The sequence below is a fragment of the Lampetra fluviatilis genome, chromosome 2 (assembly GCF_964198595.1).
Source record: "Lampetra fluviatilis chromosome 2, kcLamFluv1.1, whole genome shotgun sequence".
Classification (NCBI taxonomy): domain Eukaryota; kingdom Metazoa; phylum Chordata; class Hyperoartia; order Petromyzontiformes; family Petromyzontidae; genus Lampetra; species Lampetra fluviatilis.
In genome coordinates, this window is record NC_136276.1 from 21568686 (window position 1) to 21590261 (window position 21576).

Consider the following 21576-nt stretch of genomic DNA (forward strand, 5'->3'; position numbering starts at 1 on the left):
GTATTTCCCCTTCACATTATATTTATTTTTAAAAGTGGCTCGATAATTTCAGCAAAATGTACTTTTAATAACATCACCACACAAATGGACGTTATATTGCAGGTCACGTACTCACCGCTGTTGTGACAATTTGGCTGTAAAGCCAACAAGTTAAGTAGCGCGCTCCTTCTCTGGTAAAGGTCGTTTCTCACATCGGCCACGAAGCAGCTTGAATTCGTAGCCACCGTGGCTGTGAATATGCGCAGTACCGGATTAAGCTAGTGCTGATTCTCTAGCATATGTTATAAAGGGGCCCTTACTTAAAAGAAAACACACAAATATTAAAACACAATTTCTTTACTTGCATAGTCAATTGTATTTTTTCACTTGCTATACAGCCAGACAATATGACAAATCGCTAACCTTAAACACCCAGTGGTTCATACAAGTCGAAGGCAGTATAGTACTAGAGTAATAGAGCAAGTGCAGAATCACTGAGCCGGAATTGATAGCTTGAAAGCATTTAGCGCGGGGCCCTTGAAAGTGCGGGACCCGTAGCGTACGTAGCTACTTTTGCTACTAGGATATGCGGCCACGGGTAGCAGAGGATGCGGCATGCAGATATGTGAGTGCACGTGGTCGTTTCCGCGGGCCGTGGCTCGCACAGCCAGAATTGAGATCAAATACGACGAATCGCGTGGGACAGACGAGGGTTTCTTGAATGATATTTCTCATGAAGCCCTACGAGAGAGGGCTTGTTCTGATACGCCAGTCAACTCAAAACCCTCTTAACAGGATCAAGTCGAGAGTTGTCTTGTTTGAGGACTGGGTTATGTCTGACCCTCTTGCCTCTGTGTTTCATTGTCACCCCTGTTGTCTCCATTTAAACTAAAACATCAGAACTGTGCAGTATCTTGCGATAAAGTTCCACACAGCAATACCGATGTAACAGAACTCGTTACAAATCAATTCCTGGTGAGGCCCACTGCGACATTTTTTTTCAGAAGTGACCTGGCCACAAATGATAGCTCAAAGAAGTGGCTTATCACGTGTAAATGTATAGCAGCCAAATTCTCTAAACGCATTTATCTAAATATGGAGGGGAAAACCGGGAGACCCGGAGAAAAGTCCACGCGACCACTGGCAGAACATGGAAACTCCAAATATACAGCAGGCGTCTAGGTTGGGAGCAAACCCACGACCTCCTGTATACCAAGCGAGGTAGTTAACATCTCGCTTACCGTGGCTAGTTTTCAGGGTTTGGTTCCGGATTCTTCAACCCACGCGAGCACGGAGAGAGAGAGAGAACACGCAAACTCCAAACTTAGTCTCCCATCACCACCACTTCTACGCTCGGCGATGCTTTGAACCCCCTCGCGATGTTCCGAGCCCCACCTGCCTGTTGACCCCGCCGTGTTACTCGTCCCCTTGCTGGCCCGCCACGCAAGCCGCTTTGAAACCTCACGCTCGCACCGTTCGGTAGGATTTCACAAGAACACGGCGGCGGCGGTGGCAGTAGCGGCAGTGCCGGATTCTCCCAGTAGCACAAGTAGCTACACATGCTACGGGCCCCACACTTTCAAGGGACCCGCACTAAATGCTTTCAAGCTATCAATTCCGGTTCAGTGATTTTGCACTTGCTTTATTACTATAGTACTATGCTGCCTTCGACTTTTATGAACGACTGGGTGTTTAAGGTTAGCGATTTGTCGTATTATCTGGCTGTATAGCAAATGAAAAAATGCAATGACTTTACTATGCAAGTTTAAATTAAGTGTTTTAATATTTATGTATTAAAAAAAAAAAATTAGGGCCCCTTTGTAAGATATGCTACAGGCCCCGGACTAGCTTAATCTGGCACTGAGTCGCGTTGGTGGCGTGGCCACGCGCGTGCGTCTCTCCGCGCACCGCAGCTCGAGGCGTGCGAGCGACGTTACTCATCGCCGGTCGGCTACCGCCGTAAAGAACCAGGTCCTAAACGTTTCCAACATTAAACTTAACTTCGCGATGAGGACGCAATCACCCCCAATATGCGGTGGCCCGGGCGGCTCGTGGGGTAAACGCCACTGAGTTAAGCACCGCTGAGAGCTCCGGTTTAAATTCAGGCAATTAGCCATGATGATGATGACGACTTCTTGTTGATGGAGCACCCTCCTCTACGCCGGGACGTCTTAGCACTTTATACACGATAAGCGACTTACATCGCATCTCATCTCACACGATGGAAGGGGCACCCCCAGTGGCAGTCGTCCCTGTGTGGCACAAGGTGACCCGGCACGTGGCCTGCTTGCAGGGAGCGATGGTGGCGAAGACGACAATCGACGAGGAAGCGTTCCTTTGAATAAGAGGCCACAGTGCTCCAGCTTGTGTTGTAGGTGTTCATATTCCCTGCCGCCCTCCGTGTATCATCCAGGACAGATCATGTTCTACTTTATTGTACTTCATATTGCTTCGTGTGCTTCATTGCATGGCCCGCGAGCCACTGGCTGCCCCTGGTGGCCTTTAGCGCGGTCCCTGACGTGAGCTCCCGACAATAGACAACACGTGAACACCCCCCCCCCCCATCATCATCATCGTGCTGCTGTCAAACCACAACGGTTTAAAATGTGTGGCGGCCCTCATACTTGATGATGTCCCATCGGCGAAAGTTTCCCTCCGCCGAAAATTAGCCAAGAACACTGATTCATAAAGTGTATCAAATCGCAGCAATGGAGGAGAGGCATTAATTTATTGTCAACTTGATGCCAGCTCAAGAGAGACTCGCGTAGCTCAGCTGACGACCACAGACATTCCTCTCGCTCTACCGCTCTGTCGTCTTATTCACACCACTCTCCTCCTCATCACCACGACATCTCCTCGGATCGCCAGCTCCGCCGTGAGGCGTAAATAACCGGCCCTGTCCCTCTTTGTGGTCAGAACTCGCTGTCCAAACGCAACCAAACAAGCACGGCGACTATTGCCGCAAACACGTGGACGGCTTTTTTTGGAGAGAGAGAGAAAAATAAACCCACAGTGGTTCCGCTGTAGGCTGCGTCTCCCTTCCATGCCTTGCCCATAGTCTCTCTCCCGGCTAGCAACGCTCCACCCACGAGTCACAATCAGCGGGGGTTGTGATTCGGTTCAAGAATCAATGCTTGTTCTTGTCGCGGCACACGTAAGAGTCTACGGTGGCTTCAGGGATCCAGGATGTACTGGGGGCTAACACGTGTCCCGGGCAGCGCTTGTTAGCATCCCCATGACAAACAGGGATCCCTTGCACACGGGAATCTGCCCCTAAACGACGCCTGTGCCAGCAGCCCACACGCTGCTTGCTGACTAAAGGAGTATTTTACTCTCGTTATAATGCTAATTATAATACCGTACTTATTGTCGTTGTTATTGTTGTTGTTCTGATGCGTGAGGGGCAGTGATCATTACCATTTACGGACTTTCAGCCAGTGGTTGAAATTTGACAATCGCCCTCGGTGATTTAAAAAAACAATAAGAAGCTGCTGGTCGCGCAACGCGTGGCGCGCACCGCTCCACCAGCACGTGATGAATATCTTTAAACGGCCCTGGGCCTCCTCCTCTAGGCCGACTCGGACTTAAACCGAGAGCCTGGTGCGGTGTGTGCCACGTGCTGATCGTGTGGTGTGTGTGGGGTGTAAACATCAGCCCCTGGGGAGGCAAAGGCCGACCGGCCGGCCGGGGGTGGTGCTGGCCAGACAATGGCCCTCGTTTTCCCCGTGTCGGCCTTAATTAGTTGCTCGTTAACGGTACAGCACTTGCCCCTAACAGCCTGCGGAGGCTACCTGGGGGTGGTGGTGGTGGGGAGGGGGGGGGTAACCTTTGTCTTTGTTTCTAGTTCCTCGTGGGAGATGTCCCCCGGGGCCGTTTGAACCGACGGTGGCGATTGTTGTCGGCCGTGTTCAGGGCAGCTGATCGCGGCCCCTCTGCGCGCGGTGCTGGGCAGCCACAACGAGACGTACATCAACCAGGCGGTGCAGGGGGAGACGCAGAGCCGAGCGCGGCAGTCCTCGCACGACGACAGCTACATGGGTGAGTGTCGCGGTGTGACGGACCCTCACATGGGTGAGTGTCGCGGTGTGACGGACCCCCACACGGGTGAGTGTGACGACCCCCCATGTCGCCTACCCACGTGGGGCCGTTTCTCTTCCATCCAGACAAACAGAATTACAGATAATTGGCGTCTTGGACACTCCGAGTTAGCGTAATGCATGGCCAGGCCACGGCAAGCCTACATGCAGCGCCTCTGCATTCATCACAACGCCCGTGACCTTCTGTTTACGGACAACGGTGATGGATACATTAGGCGAGGGAGATTAACGGTAGTAATGAGTGCGGGGCCCAATGTTATCGAGACTTCTCTGGATCGCAGGCTTTTTAAGTGGTCGCTCCCAAGGAACCAAAAAGGAATGTCCTTTTTGAAACATGTGGTGCCATTAAAACGCGTCCCTGCCCTCGTGGCCTCGGCGGTCGCGATTAGTAAATTCAACAAACAATCTTCCCCCCTTTCCGCCGTTTCTGCTTTCCGCATGCTTGCTCTTAAACAACGGCCATTCATCTGTAAAATAAACCGACAAACTCCGGTAGGTGATCGCGCGCGCCGCTATGCTCGCGTTCTTTTTTTTTTACCTGCAGAGTCCCGGTGGAGAAGCGGAGATACAAGGACGACTCTTATTTACGAACGAGTTAGATTCACAGAGGTCTGTTCCTAAGTCGATGTATTCGTAATTCCAACTTTACCCCTGTCGATTCAAAACGTGTTGTACGGCATGTACACTAAACACTTCAAAAGTTGTATAATCTCCTGTAGATGTAGATGCCGCTGGTTCTTCACGTTCTGCAGATGTATATGCCACCACCGCCATCTGTTGCACAGCGGTTGAACTTACGACTTTCAGTCAGAAACAGGCAACTGGACGTACGGGACGGGTTTGTCCGTATCTCTGAAAGTTCGTAAGTCGAGTGTTCGTAAGTAGAGGAGTGTCTGTATTGTGTCGCACACGGAGTGCGGGAGGCTGGCAGTGAAAATCTCTCTCATTGCTAGTCGAGTGAGCCAACGCCCACCGGGAGGCGGAGGCTCAGACTGCCACCGATGGAACTCTAAACGACGACAGGGAAATGCAATTGAGATGATTGATAACCAAATGACAAGAGTTTCCACTTCAAGCGGAAACGTTTTGGCTCAAGGTATTGTTGCCCGATTGGTGGTGGTGGTGCAGTCGTAAACACTTGTGCCTCACAGTAGGAAGGGTTTCCTGTGTTCAATTCCCGATCAGTCGCTCTCTCACTACGTTTCCTCCTGCCTGAGCAGTCCGCCTGCTGTATTGTTCCACCTGAAGACGATGGCTTGTGTTGCTATCGAAACGTCGTGATCTATTAGTTATTTTTCTATCTACGTGACTTTACCGAAATAACCAAATAGTATGAATTCCTGCAGTCACGAAAGCTTCAAATCAAGATTGTAAAAGCTTCCTCAACTAGACAAATTGACAGGGTGGCTTTATTTCAATGTTTGCCCTTCCTTATCTTGTACATCACTCGTTACACGTGGGACATTGCCCAGTCGCAGTGATTTCTGCAACTCGGCAGCCACACGCGTGTGAGCGAGCACAGCGTGGAGCTTGGAACGGACGTTGCCTCACGTTCCACGCCACTCTGCGGGGGGATCGGAGCCCCCTGTAGTGACACAATAAGCGCTGTCAGCCAGAGCGTTACAACACGCAGCACCGCAAGCGCACGTTGTGTACACAACTATTAAAACTAAACTCTATAGCTCTTTTTCAAAAGCGACCTGTCCACAGATGATAGCTCAACGAAGTGGCTTATCACGTGGAAATTTGTAGCAGCCAAATACTCTGAATGCGTGATATTGATTCTAAATGTGGAGGGAAAAACTGGAGGACCCGGAGAAAAATCCACACGGACCACACGGAGAGAGAGAGAAAGAGACACCGCAAACTCCAAATATGCAGCAGGCGTTCAGTGTCGGGATCGGACCCACGGCCTCCTGTGCATTAGGCGAGGTAGTTAACGTCTCGCCGCCGCGGGCCCACAACGCCTGCCCCGCTTAACAACGAGCGCTCGGAGCGGCGGCCGTGCCTCTGCGCCGACCGAACAGAGGCCGCCATTATAGAGCTCGCCGACACGCAGGCCGCCCTCTCGCTCAGGGGGCCCGGCGGCGCGGCCCCTCAGCCGCCGCCGCCGCTGCCGCCGCCGCGGATGTGAAGGATGAACGCCTCCTGACAGCGAGGCGAACGAACATTGTTGCCGCCGATCAATGGCCAATGGTCGGTTCAGGTTCATTCATTCCTAACCATTGGGTATAACTGGCCGAGAGCCTGTTTAGCCTATTTGGACCACAAGGCTCTCTTGAAGCCGCGCCAGGGATACGGGTTCGGTGGAGGTGACAGGGTCAGACTCCCAAGGGCCTCGACGCTCGTACGGTTGTCGGGGGGTGCGGGGGGGGTGTTCATCGCCAATGACGGCAGCCCTGAGCCAGTGATGGAAATTACACATTCCTATGGCGGGGTGTCAAGTGTTTCCCACAATGTTAGAACTGGCCGATACTAAAGTTACGTAGCAGGGTGGTGACACTCGTGTCTCGCAGCAAGAAGGGCCTGGGTTCGATTTCTGACTCGTATACAAGAATCATTAAACATGTTGACGATAGCATTCGGAGAGAGGCCATTCACTGCTATTTATTTCGCTCAATCCTAACAAAGGTTTGGGGTGGAGTGAAACGATTTGTTGAAATTGATGCGATTACATTTCATGACGATGCCCCAAATTTAACTTTAATCTAGTCGATCGTTGTGAACATAATTGTCGCGAGCATCCCTGAAGTGCGCTGTTTCCTCTCTCTCCCTCACGGTGCTCTCACTGAGGGTGTAGACCGTGTATTATATATTTGGACGCATGCAGAGATTTTTGTAACCAAGAAGGGCCTGGGTTGGATTCAGGACCTGGGCGCCTATCTGTGTGGAGTTTGCATGTTCCCTCTCCCCCTGTTCTGCGTGGGTTTCCTCCGGGTTCTCCAGATTCCTCCCATTGCTAATATAATACACAATGTAACTGAACTGGTACTGACAAAAACAAGACGATGCTGAAAATGTACACCGCAAATTCCCCAACTGGTATTGGCCAAAACATCCCAATTTCGGAAAAAAATTACCTGCACATTGCTCAATTGGGACCACACGCAGCAACATCCACCCCGCGGCTATGAACACTTGGCAGGACCCTCCTGTGAAAGAGTCCTGAGACTCACTGAGGCGTTTCGGGATGTAACCGAGTGGAGTAGTCGTAGGGAAAGTGAATTGGCCGTGACGACCGAGAGAACGGTGCGAGTTCAGAACCCCAATTGGGTGCCAACTCGGCCCTTCGAACATTCGGGGGGGTCCGTAAATGAGTGCCACTTCGTGGGAAGCCAACAGTGGCTACCCTACGGATAGACTCACGCCCGCCATAGGAATGTGGATTTTCCAACATTGGCTCAGAGGCTATAAACACGCGATGAGCGCCATGCCATGGTTCATTTGAGCAGAAATGAGCTGCCTTAAAAAAAAAAAACTATGTCATAACAGTTAAGCTGTACTCGCGTATATCGTAAAATATTAAGTAGTTGGATATGCTATATATCTAAGGGTCTCAGAAAGTCTTTACTAGGAAGCAGCACAGCTTCATCACGCGCGGTGACTTGTGCAGACGTTTCATGCACACAGCCCAAGGTGCCGTTCGTCGCGTGCACCTCGCAGCGACTCCCGAAGAGGCAGACAGGAGGCGGGGCCAGCGAAATTCCCGTGGCCTCCTCAACAAAGCCCATCCCTACGTCTGCACAAGCAGCAGCAGCAGTAGCGATGAATGTTTTGACTGCTTTAGTATATTTCCTTAAACATGTCTAGCACGTTTTTCGCTCGGGGTATGCCGCGTATTTTCGCGCGCGTCTCATTGCTCGGCTCCACCGCCGGCTCTCCGTGGGGAGGGCAAGAATCCACTTCGTCTTTAAATTGCCACAGCGCTCGTTTTTCTTTTTTGTTCCAGGGAGTATGCACAGCAATGTGACGTTGCCAACACGGTAACTGTGTTGGAGATTCGGACGGTGATATCGAATTCTTTGAGGTAGAGATGGGGATGTTCAGACGAGGGGCATCGGCGTAGACCAGTGGTTCTTCTTCACCTGCGTGCACGCACCCCCTGGGGGTGCGAGATGCCCTTTCCTGGGGGTGCGAGTCACGGCCAGATGTTTTTAGAAGGTAAATCATCGAAACACAACTTAAGCACGGGTACGTGAATACAACTACTTCGTTTCATCAAGCCCCTACGTGTTAACATTGTGCCTTTATCAACCATTGAGAACCCAAGGGGTACAAGGCTGCGGCGAAGGTTAAGAACCACTGGCGCAGAGACAATCGTTGACATTGCAGTGCTCACCAGAGCACGTTGTGAAGCAGCGGTCAATGGAAAGCCTCTGCGCACGTGGCCCGTGCAATGCCCACGTGGCGCCTGCCCTCCGCACGCGTACGGGCTTAGCCGTCCCATGCTCCAACAAGCCTGGGGTGGGGGGGGGCAGTGCTTATTCCCGTTGTTGGTTCCGAGCGATTCGTGCCGACTCCATACGTCTCCGTTGAGAGCGAGTCCTCGGTGGAGACGGCCACTGCGGGGGTCACCGGTTCGTGAAGGGCGGTCGCTTGTTTCGCTCAGAGCCTCAAGTTCCATTTTGTTGTCGCGCAGACGTGAGCGTCGCTTATTGTACCAGCCACGCGACTCCACTCGGGGGGTTAGAGTTTGTGGTGGTGCGGTCCATGGTCTTACGAGCACGCTGCTTCACTCCATGAGCTACACTCTGGCCACAATGCTACGCTGGAACACGACTGTGTACGCACGATACAGTACCGTCTACTTTACTCGATAGTTTACTGCCGTGGCCTTATAAATTAAATGTTTATATGAAGCTAACGTTTTGGGCAATTGCCAGGGGAGGAAGAGACTTTGCCCAAAAATGTTATTCAGTTACAGGGCAGCGCGGTGATGATGATGATGATGGTGGTAATGGGTTTTCAGCCTGTGCTTCCACATCACTGCCAACGCGGCCGCGCGCTTCGTTTGACGCGTCTGGTTTTGCGCACACACGAGCGCGGAGCGCAAACGCCAGGTCAGTGTAGAAGATGTATGTGTGTATGTTGAACTTCTTTCGCATCGTACGTAGCCAACCGTGCTAATCAGGGTTTCCGGGGGGAAGGACAACAAACCGAACACAAAAGGCAGTTCTCTAAATAAATGAGTTTTCAATCTAGATTTAAAAGCGCATAGTTCCAATGGAATCCAAATATTGGAAGGATAAACTAAACGGTGGGGAAAAGCCAAACAATTATCTATTTTGGTCGGCGCATCTTCACGTATTAAAAACAAAACTTATCAATGCACGCCAGGTCTACGTGGGGCAATGATACCTACTATTATTATTATTTCACTCAGATGTCAACTGGAAAATGAATTGCGATACGCGCCGGTGTCTGAGCCGTGAAGGGGCGGCCGCGAAAATGGCCAAACCACATGCGCCAACTTTCTGAGTCGGCTGACAGCGCAACTCCACCACGCTGCCCCCCCCAACCCCCCCAACTCCACCACGCTGCCCCCCCCCACCCCCCGCGCTCAGCGCGGTCCAAGCGGGGGCACGGAGAGTGGAACGTGAATATGATCCCTCTCTTGGTTTCCTGCCCTCACTTTGAGAGAGCAGCCATTGGGCTTCTGTGTGTGTGTGCACGTTGAGCGAGCCCCGAGGACTAAACGCTCACTTCCCGCACGAGCAAAGTGCGGACCCGTGTCTCTGCACGCGTAACGCCCGGGATGGGAGTCGCGTGCAGCCTCGTGCGGGCAAAGCCTTGCGCCGCCTTGGGACGTACAGGCTGACCAGACGGCGGTGCAACCTTCCCTGTGTGTGGATTTCTTACAAGGTTAACAACAAATAACATGCAGCATTCACGAACGAAATAACTTTTCACTTAAATCTCTGGAGGCCCTCCAGCTGGCGGAGACCCCTGGGCTGCAGCCCCTGAAGCCCCCGTGCCTCGATCCGGCCCTGACGTGTACGTTGATCTTCTGTCGCACCGTGCATCGCCAGCCGTGCTCATCGGAGGTGCTGGGGGGAAGGACAACAAACGAATCACGTGAAGTTGGTTATAAAGAAATGAGTTTGTCGATCGAGATGATGATGATTTATAAGTGCACAGCTCCAGTGGCTTCCCGATATCGGAAGGAAGGGCATTCCAGGCGGCCGCAGAAGCGCATCAGAAAGTCCTTGCGTGCAGTCCGGTGGTCGTAAGGACGGGGGCACACGCACCGGACGGGGGGAGAGGGGTGTGATTACAGCCGAGTAGCCGGGGGATGGAGCGGTCTCCTTGGATGTTTACATCGTTGCGTTCGTGAATCCCGGCATGGCCAGTCTCAAGAAGAGTCGACTCTTCAATCGCCAGCGAAACGTCGTGAACTCAATTCGCAAATGTTGTGCGTTTGCTCTCCGACACACTGATGGTGCTGAAGTGGTCACTCGTTGTTGGCACGTTTTGTTCCACGTGACAAACCTCACGAACTGTCTGTGTCAGGTGGAATGTGGGTGCTTTACAACACATTTATACTTACGCGATCTAAACCCAACAAAATACGTTATGTTGAAGAAACGTAGGCGTTTGCAAACAAGCGAGATGATAAAAGTGACCGCCCTGACCACGCCCCTCCACTCGGGGTCTATGGAGGTTGAGTTTCTAAAAAAAGAGGCCGCAAGTGGCCACGTACGGCGCTCGCAGTCGACCCCCGGTGCTGTCACCGCAAGGGGTCCGAACCCCCAGGCGTGCACTAGCGGCGTGCGGCACCACCGCCGCCCCTCGGTGGTTCTTGTCGTCGTTCCCGTTCTCCTGTGAGCTTCGCAGGAGCCGCACATCCTCAGCCAACGCTGATCTTGTCAGAAAGCCCCCCCCCTCCTTACCCTCTCGTGTATCATGGATCCAACACTCGTGTATCCCGACATTCAGTTGCCCCGAGTGGAGTGCAACTACCAAAGGCAGGGCAGCCTCCCAGAGGCAATGAGGACCCACAGCAGGGAGCATGACCCTGGGAATTGGTGACATCGCAAATGTGACCTCGGGGCAGATGGATCTCCAGTCGGTTCAATGAATACCACAAACCTTCCTCGGAGAGGATTGGATAATGTGCCACTTGCAAACCACGACTACTGATAAGATTCCATCGGCCCTGGGCTCATCCAACACAGACGCTGATTGCAGAGATTTGCACGGCGGCCTCCATTCCTTAAATTCGCGTGAACGTCACTTAAGTGCGCTGTCCATAAATAATGCAGATGCCATAAATGCCTCTAAATGTGGCTCCCTCGTTGGTCGATGCAGTGTTCATAACGTTTCCTTTTTGCACAGGGTACTCTGTGGCTGTTGGAGAATTTACTGGTGATTTTCAGCAAGGTAATTGCACTGCCACTGCTGACATATACGTTCATATGTATATAAGGTATTTATGTCTGTTATATTATTTGCACTGGACATTCTTTCTCTGCACAAAAGTAAACGTAGAAGTCAGTTCTACCTTTAAATGTGGCCCAGGGATAAGCACACGATTTGGTTTGAAAGTGGTCAGCGCACACTGCACACACACACCCACCCACCCACCACGAAGCAGAGTACACAGTCTGATTAGCTCCGTAATGGCTGTAAGGGAATCACAGCGGCAGCCGCATGCCTCACGTGACAGAGCTGATTTCACAAACCCCGTGACACTGTGCAGAGTCCTAGCCCCACTACTCTGTCGCTGCCACATCTTAGGTTTGAAAAACGCACGTGTTCAACCCGTGAATTCCAGTTTCTAAAATACGCTCACCTCTGTCCACCGGGCAATATAAATGGTAACACCACAGTCTGTAGATAAAGCGTGGGTAGTCCCACCTCTTACAAGACATCTGGCCACCGCGGAAGAGTAGACAAAGTGCCCCTGAGAGTGGCTGTCTAAGAACCTCATCGAGTGGAGGCCCTTCTGCCGGCGTGAAAATTTCCTGACTTTGTGGCAGTCTGGGTAAAAAGGTGAATAAATAAACGTGCAGGTTAGGGTCTGTTTCACTACCACCTATACCGTGAAACGGCATTCAGGTTCGTCGGCCTGATGGCCTTCTGGAACAATGTTTACTTACAGGAGCACTTCCCAACGCAGGCAAACGCTGCACTTGTGTTGACTTCATGAGTCTCATCAGCGACGTGTAGCTGATGTCCTGGGTTTGCCTGTTTAAGCAAATACTGCTGGGAAGCACTGTCTGAGATGGATCCATTGGCTGATGAACCTGAATGACTTTATAATTTCAGTGGTGAAGCGGACATTTATTTATGGATTCACGTTTCCAGTTTGAGAATTATAATATATTCCTATGGGCTTTTGGCTGATTAATGGACATTAAATGTTTTTTTTGTATTGATCAACTAAAATGTGTTATGTTACTCTTTTTAGAAATGTAATTATTGCCAAAATGAAAATACTGTAATATCATTTCCGAAGATCTACAATCTTGAACAAAATCTGCGGTATTCAATTATACTCTACATTTCAAGCGTGGCTCTCAGCATGGTCCCATAATTTAATGGCGTCAGATTTGCATTTTGGGTGGCAAGGTGGTGACATGGTGGTGGCAGGGTGGTGGCATGGTGGTAACATTCACGCCTCACACCAAGAAGGGCCTGGGTTCGATTTCGAACCCTGACGCCGTTCTGCGTGGAGTTTGTTTGTTCTCCTCCTGCTCTGCATGGATTTACTCCGGCTTCTCCAGTTTCCTACCAAAATGTAAAATAAAAACGTAGAAATGTAACTGATATTGGGCAAAACATGTCAATACTGAAAATGTATCCGAAAAAAAAATAACATCAATTGGGATACCACAAAGAAGCATCGCTCCCTCCTGCACAAACTTGGCAGTACCCTCCTGAAACGAAAAGTATTGAGACTCAGTGAGGCTTTCCACGTTCAGGGCAACACAGCGTTGAGTTGAGCATCCGGCCTGAGGTCTCTAGACGGATCTGGCTAACGACTCTGCACCGATGTCCCTCCCTATCCCTGCCCCGCAGAGTACGTGACAGGAGTCCCCAAGGGGTTGCGCTCCGTGGGATATGTAAGTATCCCGTGCCGCTGGCCTGGCCTTGGATCTTCACGTTGCTGAACGAGTCGGCAGCATTGCTTCCACCGTTGCCGTTAACATGCACAACGACGTCTCGAGACGCCGTGCCAACAGGGAGTGGACATCAACGTAGGGGGGTGGGGAACTTGGTAATGAAAATAAATTTGCAGTCGGTGGCTACAGCTAGCTGCGCCGTACGCACCAGACGCACCGACAAGGAACGTGAAACAAAAGCTGAAAGGCATGGGCACCACCGACAATGCCCTCACTGATGCTTCGTAGCCACTGCGCTGGGCAAATTTGACGGTTTAACGCTCATTCTTTCCTATTCTTCATTTGTCCAGGTGGCGATCCTGGAAGCGGACAACATGACCTCCGTGCATAACTTCAGCGGCGAGCAGGTGAGACGCACAGGAGTCAGAGAGAACCCACGGTGCGACCACTTCCTCGCAGTGGCGAGATGTTAACTCCCTCGCCTGCTATGCAGGTGGCTGTGGGTTTGATCCCTACCTTGACGATTCCTGTATATTTGGAGTTTGCGTTCTCTGCCCGCGGTCGCGTGGATTTTTTCACCGGGTCCTCCGGTTTTTCTCTCCACATGCAGAATCAACATCACGTGTTGCGAGTATTTGGCTGCGATAAAAGCCACTTCGTTGAGCTATCATTTGTGATAACCAGGTCGCTTTTTAAAAAGAGCTGTGTAGCTCAATGGGGCCTTACCTCTTAAAAATATAAAGTTTTAGTTTAATCCCATCAGCCGCCACTGCTGCTTGCCGACAACAGCTGTGCTGATGCTGCTGATGTTGTTGTCAGAGTGCTCGTGTGTGCACGCCACCACGTGGGTGACTGCGCTCGGCAAGGCTGTGCTAAAAGCACTCCATCCGAGCTCCTCGTCTATTCAGAGGGCAGCTGGGCTGGCCCCGTGGTCAAAGGTTTAATTCCCGCTTGCTGCCTCGGCGATCGTAGTGGGCGGCTAATAAAGCCGTCTGTTCGCTACGAGGATGGCGGTAGACGGAGGCGGATAGTGAAACTTCCCAGGGGGCAGGGATGGTGGTCCGGAAATTTCAAGCTTTTAAAATAGGCCCCCTGCATTAATCAAGAACAACACTAAATCAATACAATTTCGGTGGTAAATATCAATAAAACACCATTTTTGGGAGTGCGGGTGGGGGGTGGGAGAGGAGGAGGGGGGGGGGGTGAAATCACCGGCACATTGCCGCCGCTGAGTCTCGAGATTCCGTGCCACCAGTCACCCGGCGCTGCCATCACGACCCAGACCCTCCGTCTGAAAGTGACGTTCATTCATTTTACCTCCTCCGCCTATTCCGCTGCACCTTCACAGGCCTCTCTGGAAAGTTGCAGCGACGTTCTCACATAAGTAGCATGAATTACGTCATTGTGATTACACGGTATATTTTTTTTTACGTATTGCCATGAAAGAAGCCATCATACAAAGTCGATTGCACAAAGAGCGGGGACGAAATAAATAGCAGATAATGCGTAACAAGCTCGACGTAATGCACCCTCGACATTCGGGATCGAACGAGGGCGTCTGGGCTCGCTGCCTTGCGATCGTGAGCAGGATCCGTTGTCGCGCTATCTTAACGTTAAATGCCAGCTGGTGACATAACTAAAAGCTATGCAATGCAACTGGTATTGACCAAGCGTCCCCGTGGTAATAAAATACCTGCAGATCACTCCATTGGGATCTCACACTGCAGCGACATCGCCACGCTACTGTGAAACCTCCTGAAACAGCCCCGAGTCTCGGCGAGGCTTTGCTGGGTAACGGAGCGTGACGGCACGTACGTGCTTTGGACCTCTATCGCACCGTACGTAGCCAAACCGTGCTAATCGTAGGTGCGGTGGAGCGACAACAGACTAAGCACAAAACGCAGTATTCTATGGGTCTTTCGGTAAAGCCACGGAGATAGAAAAATACTACAAAAAATATCACGACGTTTCGATCGCAACACAATCAATCGTCTTCACCTGGTGGCTTTACCGAAAGACCCATAGAATATGTTATTCCTGCAATCACGAAAGCTCTAAGTCAAAACAAAAAGCGTGTTCCACGACAACAGTATACTGTAAGTTGCGCCGCTGTGAGCGTGCGACCCGCAGCGAGCATCGCTCGTCAGCCACGCATTTGCGTCCCTCTCCCCCCTGCAGATGGCTTCTTACTTCGGCTTCGCCGTGGCGGTAACGGACGTCAATGGTGACCGGTGAGTACGGCGGGAGCGAGCGGCAGGACGGTCGCCACCCAACGGCGCCCTTCATTTATACCCCGAAGGTCGTGTGGCCTTGAGATTCTGGATAGGGACACGTTTTTTTATATTCTTTTTTTAAGAGGAGTTCGCGATATCGTTTTGAAGTATTGCGATTGATACGTTTTATTTTCCAAGCGTTTTTTTTATTATTATTGTTTATTTGCTTAAGAATACAGAGGGGAATATCGCAAGGAGGGAGGAACAACGCACAACGTATGAACAGGCCGGGCGAAATGCGCCCTCATAAGCAGGGAACCGATCGAGGGCATCCGAGTTCACCGCCCTACCGCGGTCGGGGTAACGATCGGCAGCAGTGTGATTAAGGGGGAGGGAGGATAATGGGAGAAAGGGGAGGGGAGGGAGGAACAATTTAACCAAACAGAACGCAAAATAAAATTGCATAAGCGATTGATAAGTTTTAATAACGTTTAACACCGGCGAGCCCAAATCCGGGACAGTTCAAGTGAGAGGACATCGACTACACACGTTAGTAGCATGCAGTAACAGATATTTTTTACTCAAAGAATTAATTCCACGCGGTGTTTTCATGTAATATTGACATATTTTTGACGGTAAGATATATGAATCGTCATTTTAAGACGTGTACCGTTTTCCCTGTGTTTAATAACGATACATTCCAGGGATTGGCAGTTCAGATAAGATCCAATGAACCCACTGGGGTGATATCATCAATCTCACTTAGATCTCATCTGATCCTTTGCGTGGTCGATCTAATCACCTGATCCAATCTGCATTTTTTGTTTTACAAAATCAATTTCAATCAATGTCCATTACGGCACCCGCTAGCATCGATAAATGTGGTGATAAAAATGGAATTGGAGATTTTAAAAAAAGATAATGGTATTTTGATGGGAAAATCAATCTTTAGTTGGCTGCGGGAGTTTTTTCACAGGATTGGTAATGTTAATATGAATCTAAAATAAGCTAATTATAATTCCTATCATAATTATCTGGACCTTGCAGGACCTCACGCCTCCATTTCATGTGTTTAGTTTGTTGTCCTTCCCCCGCACCGCAGTTTAGCGCGGTTGGCTACGTACGGTGTGAAAGAAGTTCAACGCACGTCGCCCGCACCCCCCATCTCCTCACCACAGATACCCCCTGAGAATCCTCATTCATGTCTTCATCGCGTTTCCGACTCGACTACTGCAACCCCTCTCTGCTACGGCCCTGCCCCCAAATCCCTCATTCACAAACTCCAGATGATCCCAAATGCTGTGCCAGACTTTTCACCCTGGACCCGTAAATTAGAGCACCTCAGTCATGAATTTTACAAAAGTGTAGCCTTAGCAGTGTGCTATCCCACAGGCTTCATGCGTGTGAGCATGTGTGGCTGTGTGTGACTGTGTGGCTTTGAGCGTGTGTGATTGTGTGTGACTGTGTGTGGCTATGTGCGTAGCTGTATGTGGCTGTATGTGGCTGTGTGCGTAGCTGTCTGCGGCTGCTCGTGTCTCCGCGGCAGGCTGGACGACGTGCTGGTGGGAGCGCCGCTCTTCATGCGCCGCGTGTCCGAGAGCTCGCTGCGCGAGGTCGGCCGCCTCTACGCGTTCCTGCAGGAGCGGCCGCTCTCCTTCCGGGAGCCGCAGACCGTCGACGGCCCCCACTCCTACACGCGCTTCGGCAGCGCCATCGCCCCGCTGGGCGACCTGGACCAGGACGGCTATAACGGTACCCGGGGACACCGCGACCGCACGCACTGCGGTGGTGGTGGTGGAGAGAGATGAGGAGGCCCCTGTGGGCGAGGAGCTCGACCTGTGGGAGGGCGCCACGTCCAGCGTCGCCGAGAAGTTGGGTCTCAGGCAGGGGCTCGATCGGACTTGGCACAATGTTTGTTTGTACGTGTACCAGGGCCGGATTAAGATTTTGTAGGCCCCTAGGCTTGCAGTTACCGTGAGGCCCCCAGTAATATTTTCAAAAGGAAAATAAAGTTAAAGAAAAATGCAATTGTATTTTTCAAAGGCTAACAACAAATAAAATGCAGCTTTCACGAATGAAATGACCTTTCACTTGAATCTCTGGAGGCCCTCCGGCTGGCGGAGGCCGCTGGGCTGCAGCCCCTGAAGCCCCCGTGCCTCGATCCGGCCCTGGCGGTGACGTTGAACTTCTTTCGCACCGTGCATAGTCAACCGAAAGACAACAAAACAGTTCTGAAGAAATTCGTTTTCAATGTAGCGTACGATCTGCATCACGTCGATTTTTTTTATTACATTTATATTTCTCATATAACAAACTCAATCATTAAAGTTCTAAATAAAGACCTGTTAATTGAGTGCTTTGAGAAATGTTATTTCGAGTAATTGACAATATGACGGATACAGGCAGTCATCATTGTGGTAGTTCATTTAATTCCTCAATTCTTTATTGGGTCACTGAGCACGTACAGGATAAACTTGAAATCTAGAATAAGAGTATGGGTATAAAGTGTTACAGAGTTGAGGAATTCTTAAGCGATCTTTATTCTCGCTGGAAGTTCAGCAGAGCACAAAAACACAACAATATATAAGTTAAATACTATTACAAAGTGATTGGAAACTTAAAAAGCGACGGTCGTCACATCCTGAGATTTGATATCGTGTTGTATATTTCTTCTCAGTAACTTCTGATTGCCTTAACAAAAAATGTTAAGCGTACAGCTTCAAATACTGAAGAAATGAAACATGTTCTTTTCCCAGTATTCGATGATCGAACCCAGACATTCGTCATATGCGTCGAGGAAGTGTGGAAAAACATGGAACAGCCGTGCATGTTAACGATGTGTCCATGAATATGAGATATTAAATTTATATAATCAGTTAATTTAAAAGTTACTGAGAAATAACATAAAGAGGCATCACTGTTGAGGAAACCGTCGTAAATTTTATAAACCCAACACATTCGTGAAAAACACCACCCTGATAGGAAATACTACTTAGCGAGTGACTTCGAGAGTAAGGGCCTTGCTTTATAGTCGAGAGTTGAAGGGTTATTGCTCAACACATGCCCGTGTATATGTTTATTACTTTTGGGACAGTGTTAATGAGAAATGTGCTGAGTTTGTGCTTGTGTGCAACTGTCAAAACAGTATTACGGCACTAAAACATATGCATTGCTATATATTATACTGGTAGGAACCTCCTGGTTACACCAGCCCACAGGGGGTTATTGTGTCCGTCGTGCAGGGAGGGGCTGGGTGGGGAGGGTGGGGCTGGGTGGGGAGGGGCTGGGTCACCCCGTGGTGCGCTTATAAAACGCAACGTTTAACCTACTCACGCCGGCTTGTGCCCGCCCTCACAGTCGGGCATATTTGCGGAATACACCACACCGCCGTTGACCCTGGCCATTGACCGAGCAACCCAACGTTCCTACCAGCTCCCTCCGCAGGAATGTGTTTAAGTAGTTGATAGCAACTCCATATTTTCAATTACTGTTGCCTCACGGTGGTGAGATGTTAACTACCTCGCCTGGTATGCAGAAGGCCATGGGTTTGATCCCGACCCTGACGCCTGCTGTATATTTGGAGTTTGCATGTTCTCCCCGTGGTCGCGTGCATTTTTCTCCGGGTCCTATGCTTTTTCCCTCCACATTTAAAATCAAAATGCGTTTAGAGTATTTGTCTGAAATAAAATGTCTACGTGATAAGCAACTTCGTTGAGCTATCACTTATGATAGCCAGGTCGCGTCTGAAATAGAGCTACTGGATATAGCTCAGTGGACCTTACCTGGTAAAATTAAAAACATAGTTTAGTGACAGTTTAAAACAAAGCATCAATCCATTGGCAGCCCCTCCTCTGTATGACTCGCACAGCCCCACTGATTATATTATTAGATAGCATCAGCACTTGATGTGGCCGCTTAGAATGTGACCCCCCCCCCCCCCATCAGAGATTGTGACCGCTCAGAGAGCGGGGAGCAATTCGTGGGACAGCTCCAATAGCATCGGCGCACTCTCAGCGCCGCACAACACTGGATCATCGCTCTGACAGCAACGGCAAAATTGGACAGCATCCCAGGGAAAGTTGTCCGCGCAGATAAAACCATCGCCAGAGAGAAGCGCACATTTTGATTACGGGACAATAATTCAAAGACGGTGTGAATTGTCGGCAAAGCTAAATGCAACTGCACCTCAAAGCTCTGGGAAAAAGATAAACACATTGGGGGACAATTTACATCGAAGGGACTTTGGATACAAGAAATAATCATTATTGGTAGTGAAAGGGGTTAGAGGCCGCCAATGCGGGAATTTCACTCGCTTCGCAAAAAGAGACGGAAAAGTAGGAGAGGTAGGAGAAGTAGGAGAGGGAGGAGAGCCTCTGAGAGCTTCTGGCTTCAGCTGGACGAGGGAGAAGCGAGTGCCATGTCACGGACGACCGGTGGGTGGGGGGGGTGGAAGAATTACAAACCACGGGGGCAGCCGCAGAGAAGAACGACCGGCGGCCGAGTGGAGACCCGAGCGGGAGTCGTGACCAGCAGACGGTCGGTCGCTGGAGCGGACGGCACGTGGAGTCAGACCAGAGGGGAGATGTTGGCAGCCGGTGTGGGGGGGGGGGGGGGGTAAGTCCTCGGGGGGTTGTAGACGACGGCGAGGGCGCTCAGCCCCCCCCCCCCCCAACAGCCCCCCGCGTGTCCCCGGTTGCCGTCGCAGACGTGGCGGTGGGCGCCCCGTTTGGCGGGGAGGACCAGCGCGGCCTGGTGCACGTCTACAGCGGCAGCCGGGACGGCCTCAGGACCTCTCCCACGCAGGTGCTGCAGGGACAGTGGGCGTCTGCCGGCGTTCTGCCCGGCTTCGGCTACTCGCTGAGGGGCGCCGTGGACGTGGACGGGAACGGGTACCCAGGTGAGCTTGCACCACCACCACCCCCCCCCCCCTTACCGCCCTCCGCTCCCGCACCAATGAGCGAACACTCGACGTGCTCACTCGGCCACTCGGCACGGACGGCGGAGTCCGTGGCTTCAGTGTTAACGGCTGCTCGATGAAAAAAGAAATTCTTTGGGAAATGTTTTACCGAAGAGTGCCATCTGCATGACGAGATTAAAGGCCCACGTAGAATAATTCCCAAGAGGCTGTTCGACTCGTCGGTGTTAGATGAAGGTCGTCGCTGCATCCACAGCAGACAGCCACTGCGAGTGGACATGTGGCGAGCACTGCTTTGTGATTCGATGAATTGTCACACTTCGAGGTTACGATTTCATTCACAAAAATATATAAATTTTGTAACATCGTGGTGAATGTAGCGCCCCATGTAGTGCATAGTCACTCACACGATTGGATGGTTGAATCGTGAGCGTCAGAATCTATTTTAATCGATGAGTTCAATGCAAACGCTGCTTTGGTACAAAACCCATGTCGCAAGGTTCTAATTTTCCCACAACTAACTTAGAAAATATCGTCACTGTCCTTAGATAACGTGGTGGCTAGGAGATGTTAACTACCTCGCCTGGTATACAGGAGGTCGTGGGTTCGATCCCGACCCTGACGCCTGCTGCTATATATTTGCAGTTTGCATATTACTCTCCCCATGGTCGTGTTGATTTTTCTCCGGGTCCTTCGGTTTTCTCTCCACATTTAGAAACGTGCATTGAGAGTATTTGACTGCTATAAATTCCCACGTAATAAGCCGCTTCGTTGAGATACCCTTTGTGGCCAGGTCGCTTCTGAAAAGATATATCTATAGCTCAGTGGGCCTTACCTGGTAAAGTAAAAATCGTCTAGTTGATCGAAAACCGGGTCCTGTCAGTAGATGCTGTAATGTGGTTTAGGCGTGCCGATATCCTCTCCGGCATACAGTATTAAGTTGGGTTCATTTTAAAATATTTGCAGACTGCACGCACGTATCCGCAGAGCTGCAAGTTGGTTTAAATGATTATTACTCTTACGCTCACGGGTGAAACCCACCTAAATTGTAAATGCTTCGGAGGCTTCGCATTTTACGCGTAATATCCCAGAGCCTGTGCCTCATTACACAAAGCAGGGTCAGCTGCCAGAGAGCCCGGTTATAGCCGTGGACACATCTGGCCCCTAACCATGCGCACACAGCCGCTTGGACGGAGTGTGCGACGTTAACACGGCCCATCCGAGCTCGGTTAGCAAAAGGAATGTGTGATATCGGGAGCTGCTGGCCACATGTATCACAATGCTACCCACGCACGTGCGGCACTTAA

The 21576-nt window shown here is 50.8% G+C and overlaps 1 protein-coding gene across 1 annotated transcript in view; it reads left to right on the top strand.

Moving 5' to 3' along the window:
* Positions 1–21576, top strand: part of LOC144944084 (integrin alpha-8-like) — a 128456-nt gene that overhangs the window by 26041 nt on the left and 80839 nt on the right. Inside the window, exons 7-13 of the mRNA XM_078872152.1 lie at positions 3892–4017; positions 11412–11456; positions 13098–13141; positions 13492–13548; positions 15320–15372; positions 16901–17106; positions 20060–20251. Coding sequence (XP_078728278.1) covers positions 3892–4017; positions 11412–11456; positions 13098–13141; positions 13492–13548; positions 15320–15372; positions 16901–17106; positions 20060–20251 — 723 coding nt within the window. The remainder of the gene's footprint in view (positions 1–3891; positions 4018–11411; positions 11457–13097; positions 13142–13491; positions 13549–15319; positions 15373–16900; positions 17107–20059; positions 20252–21576) is intronic.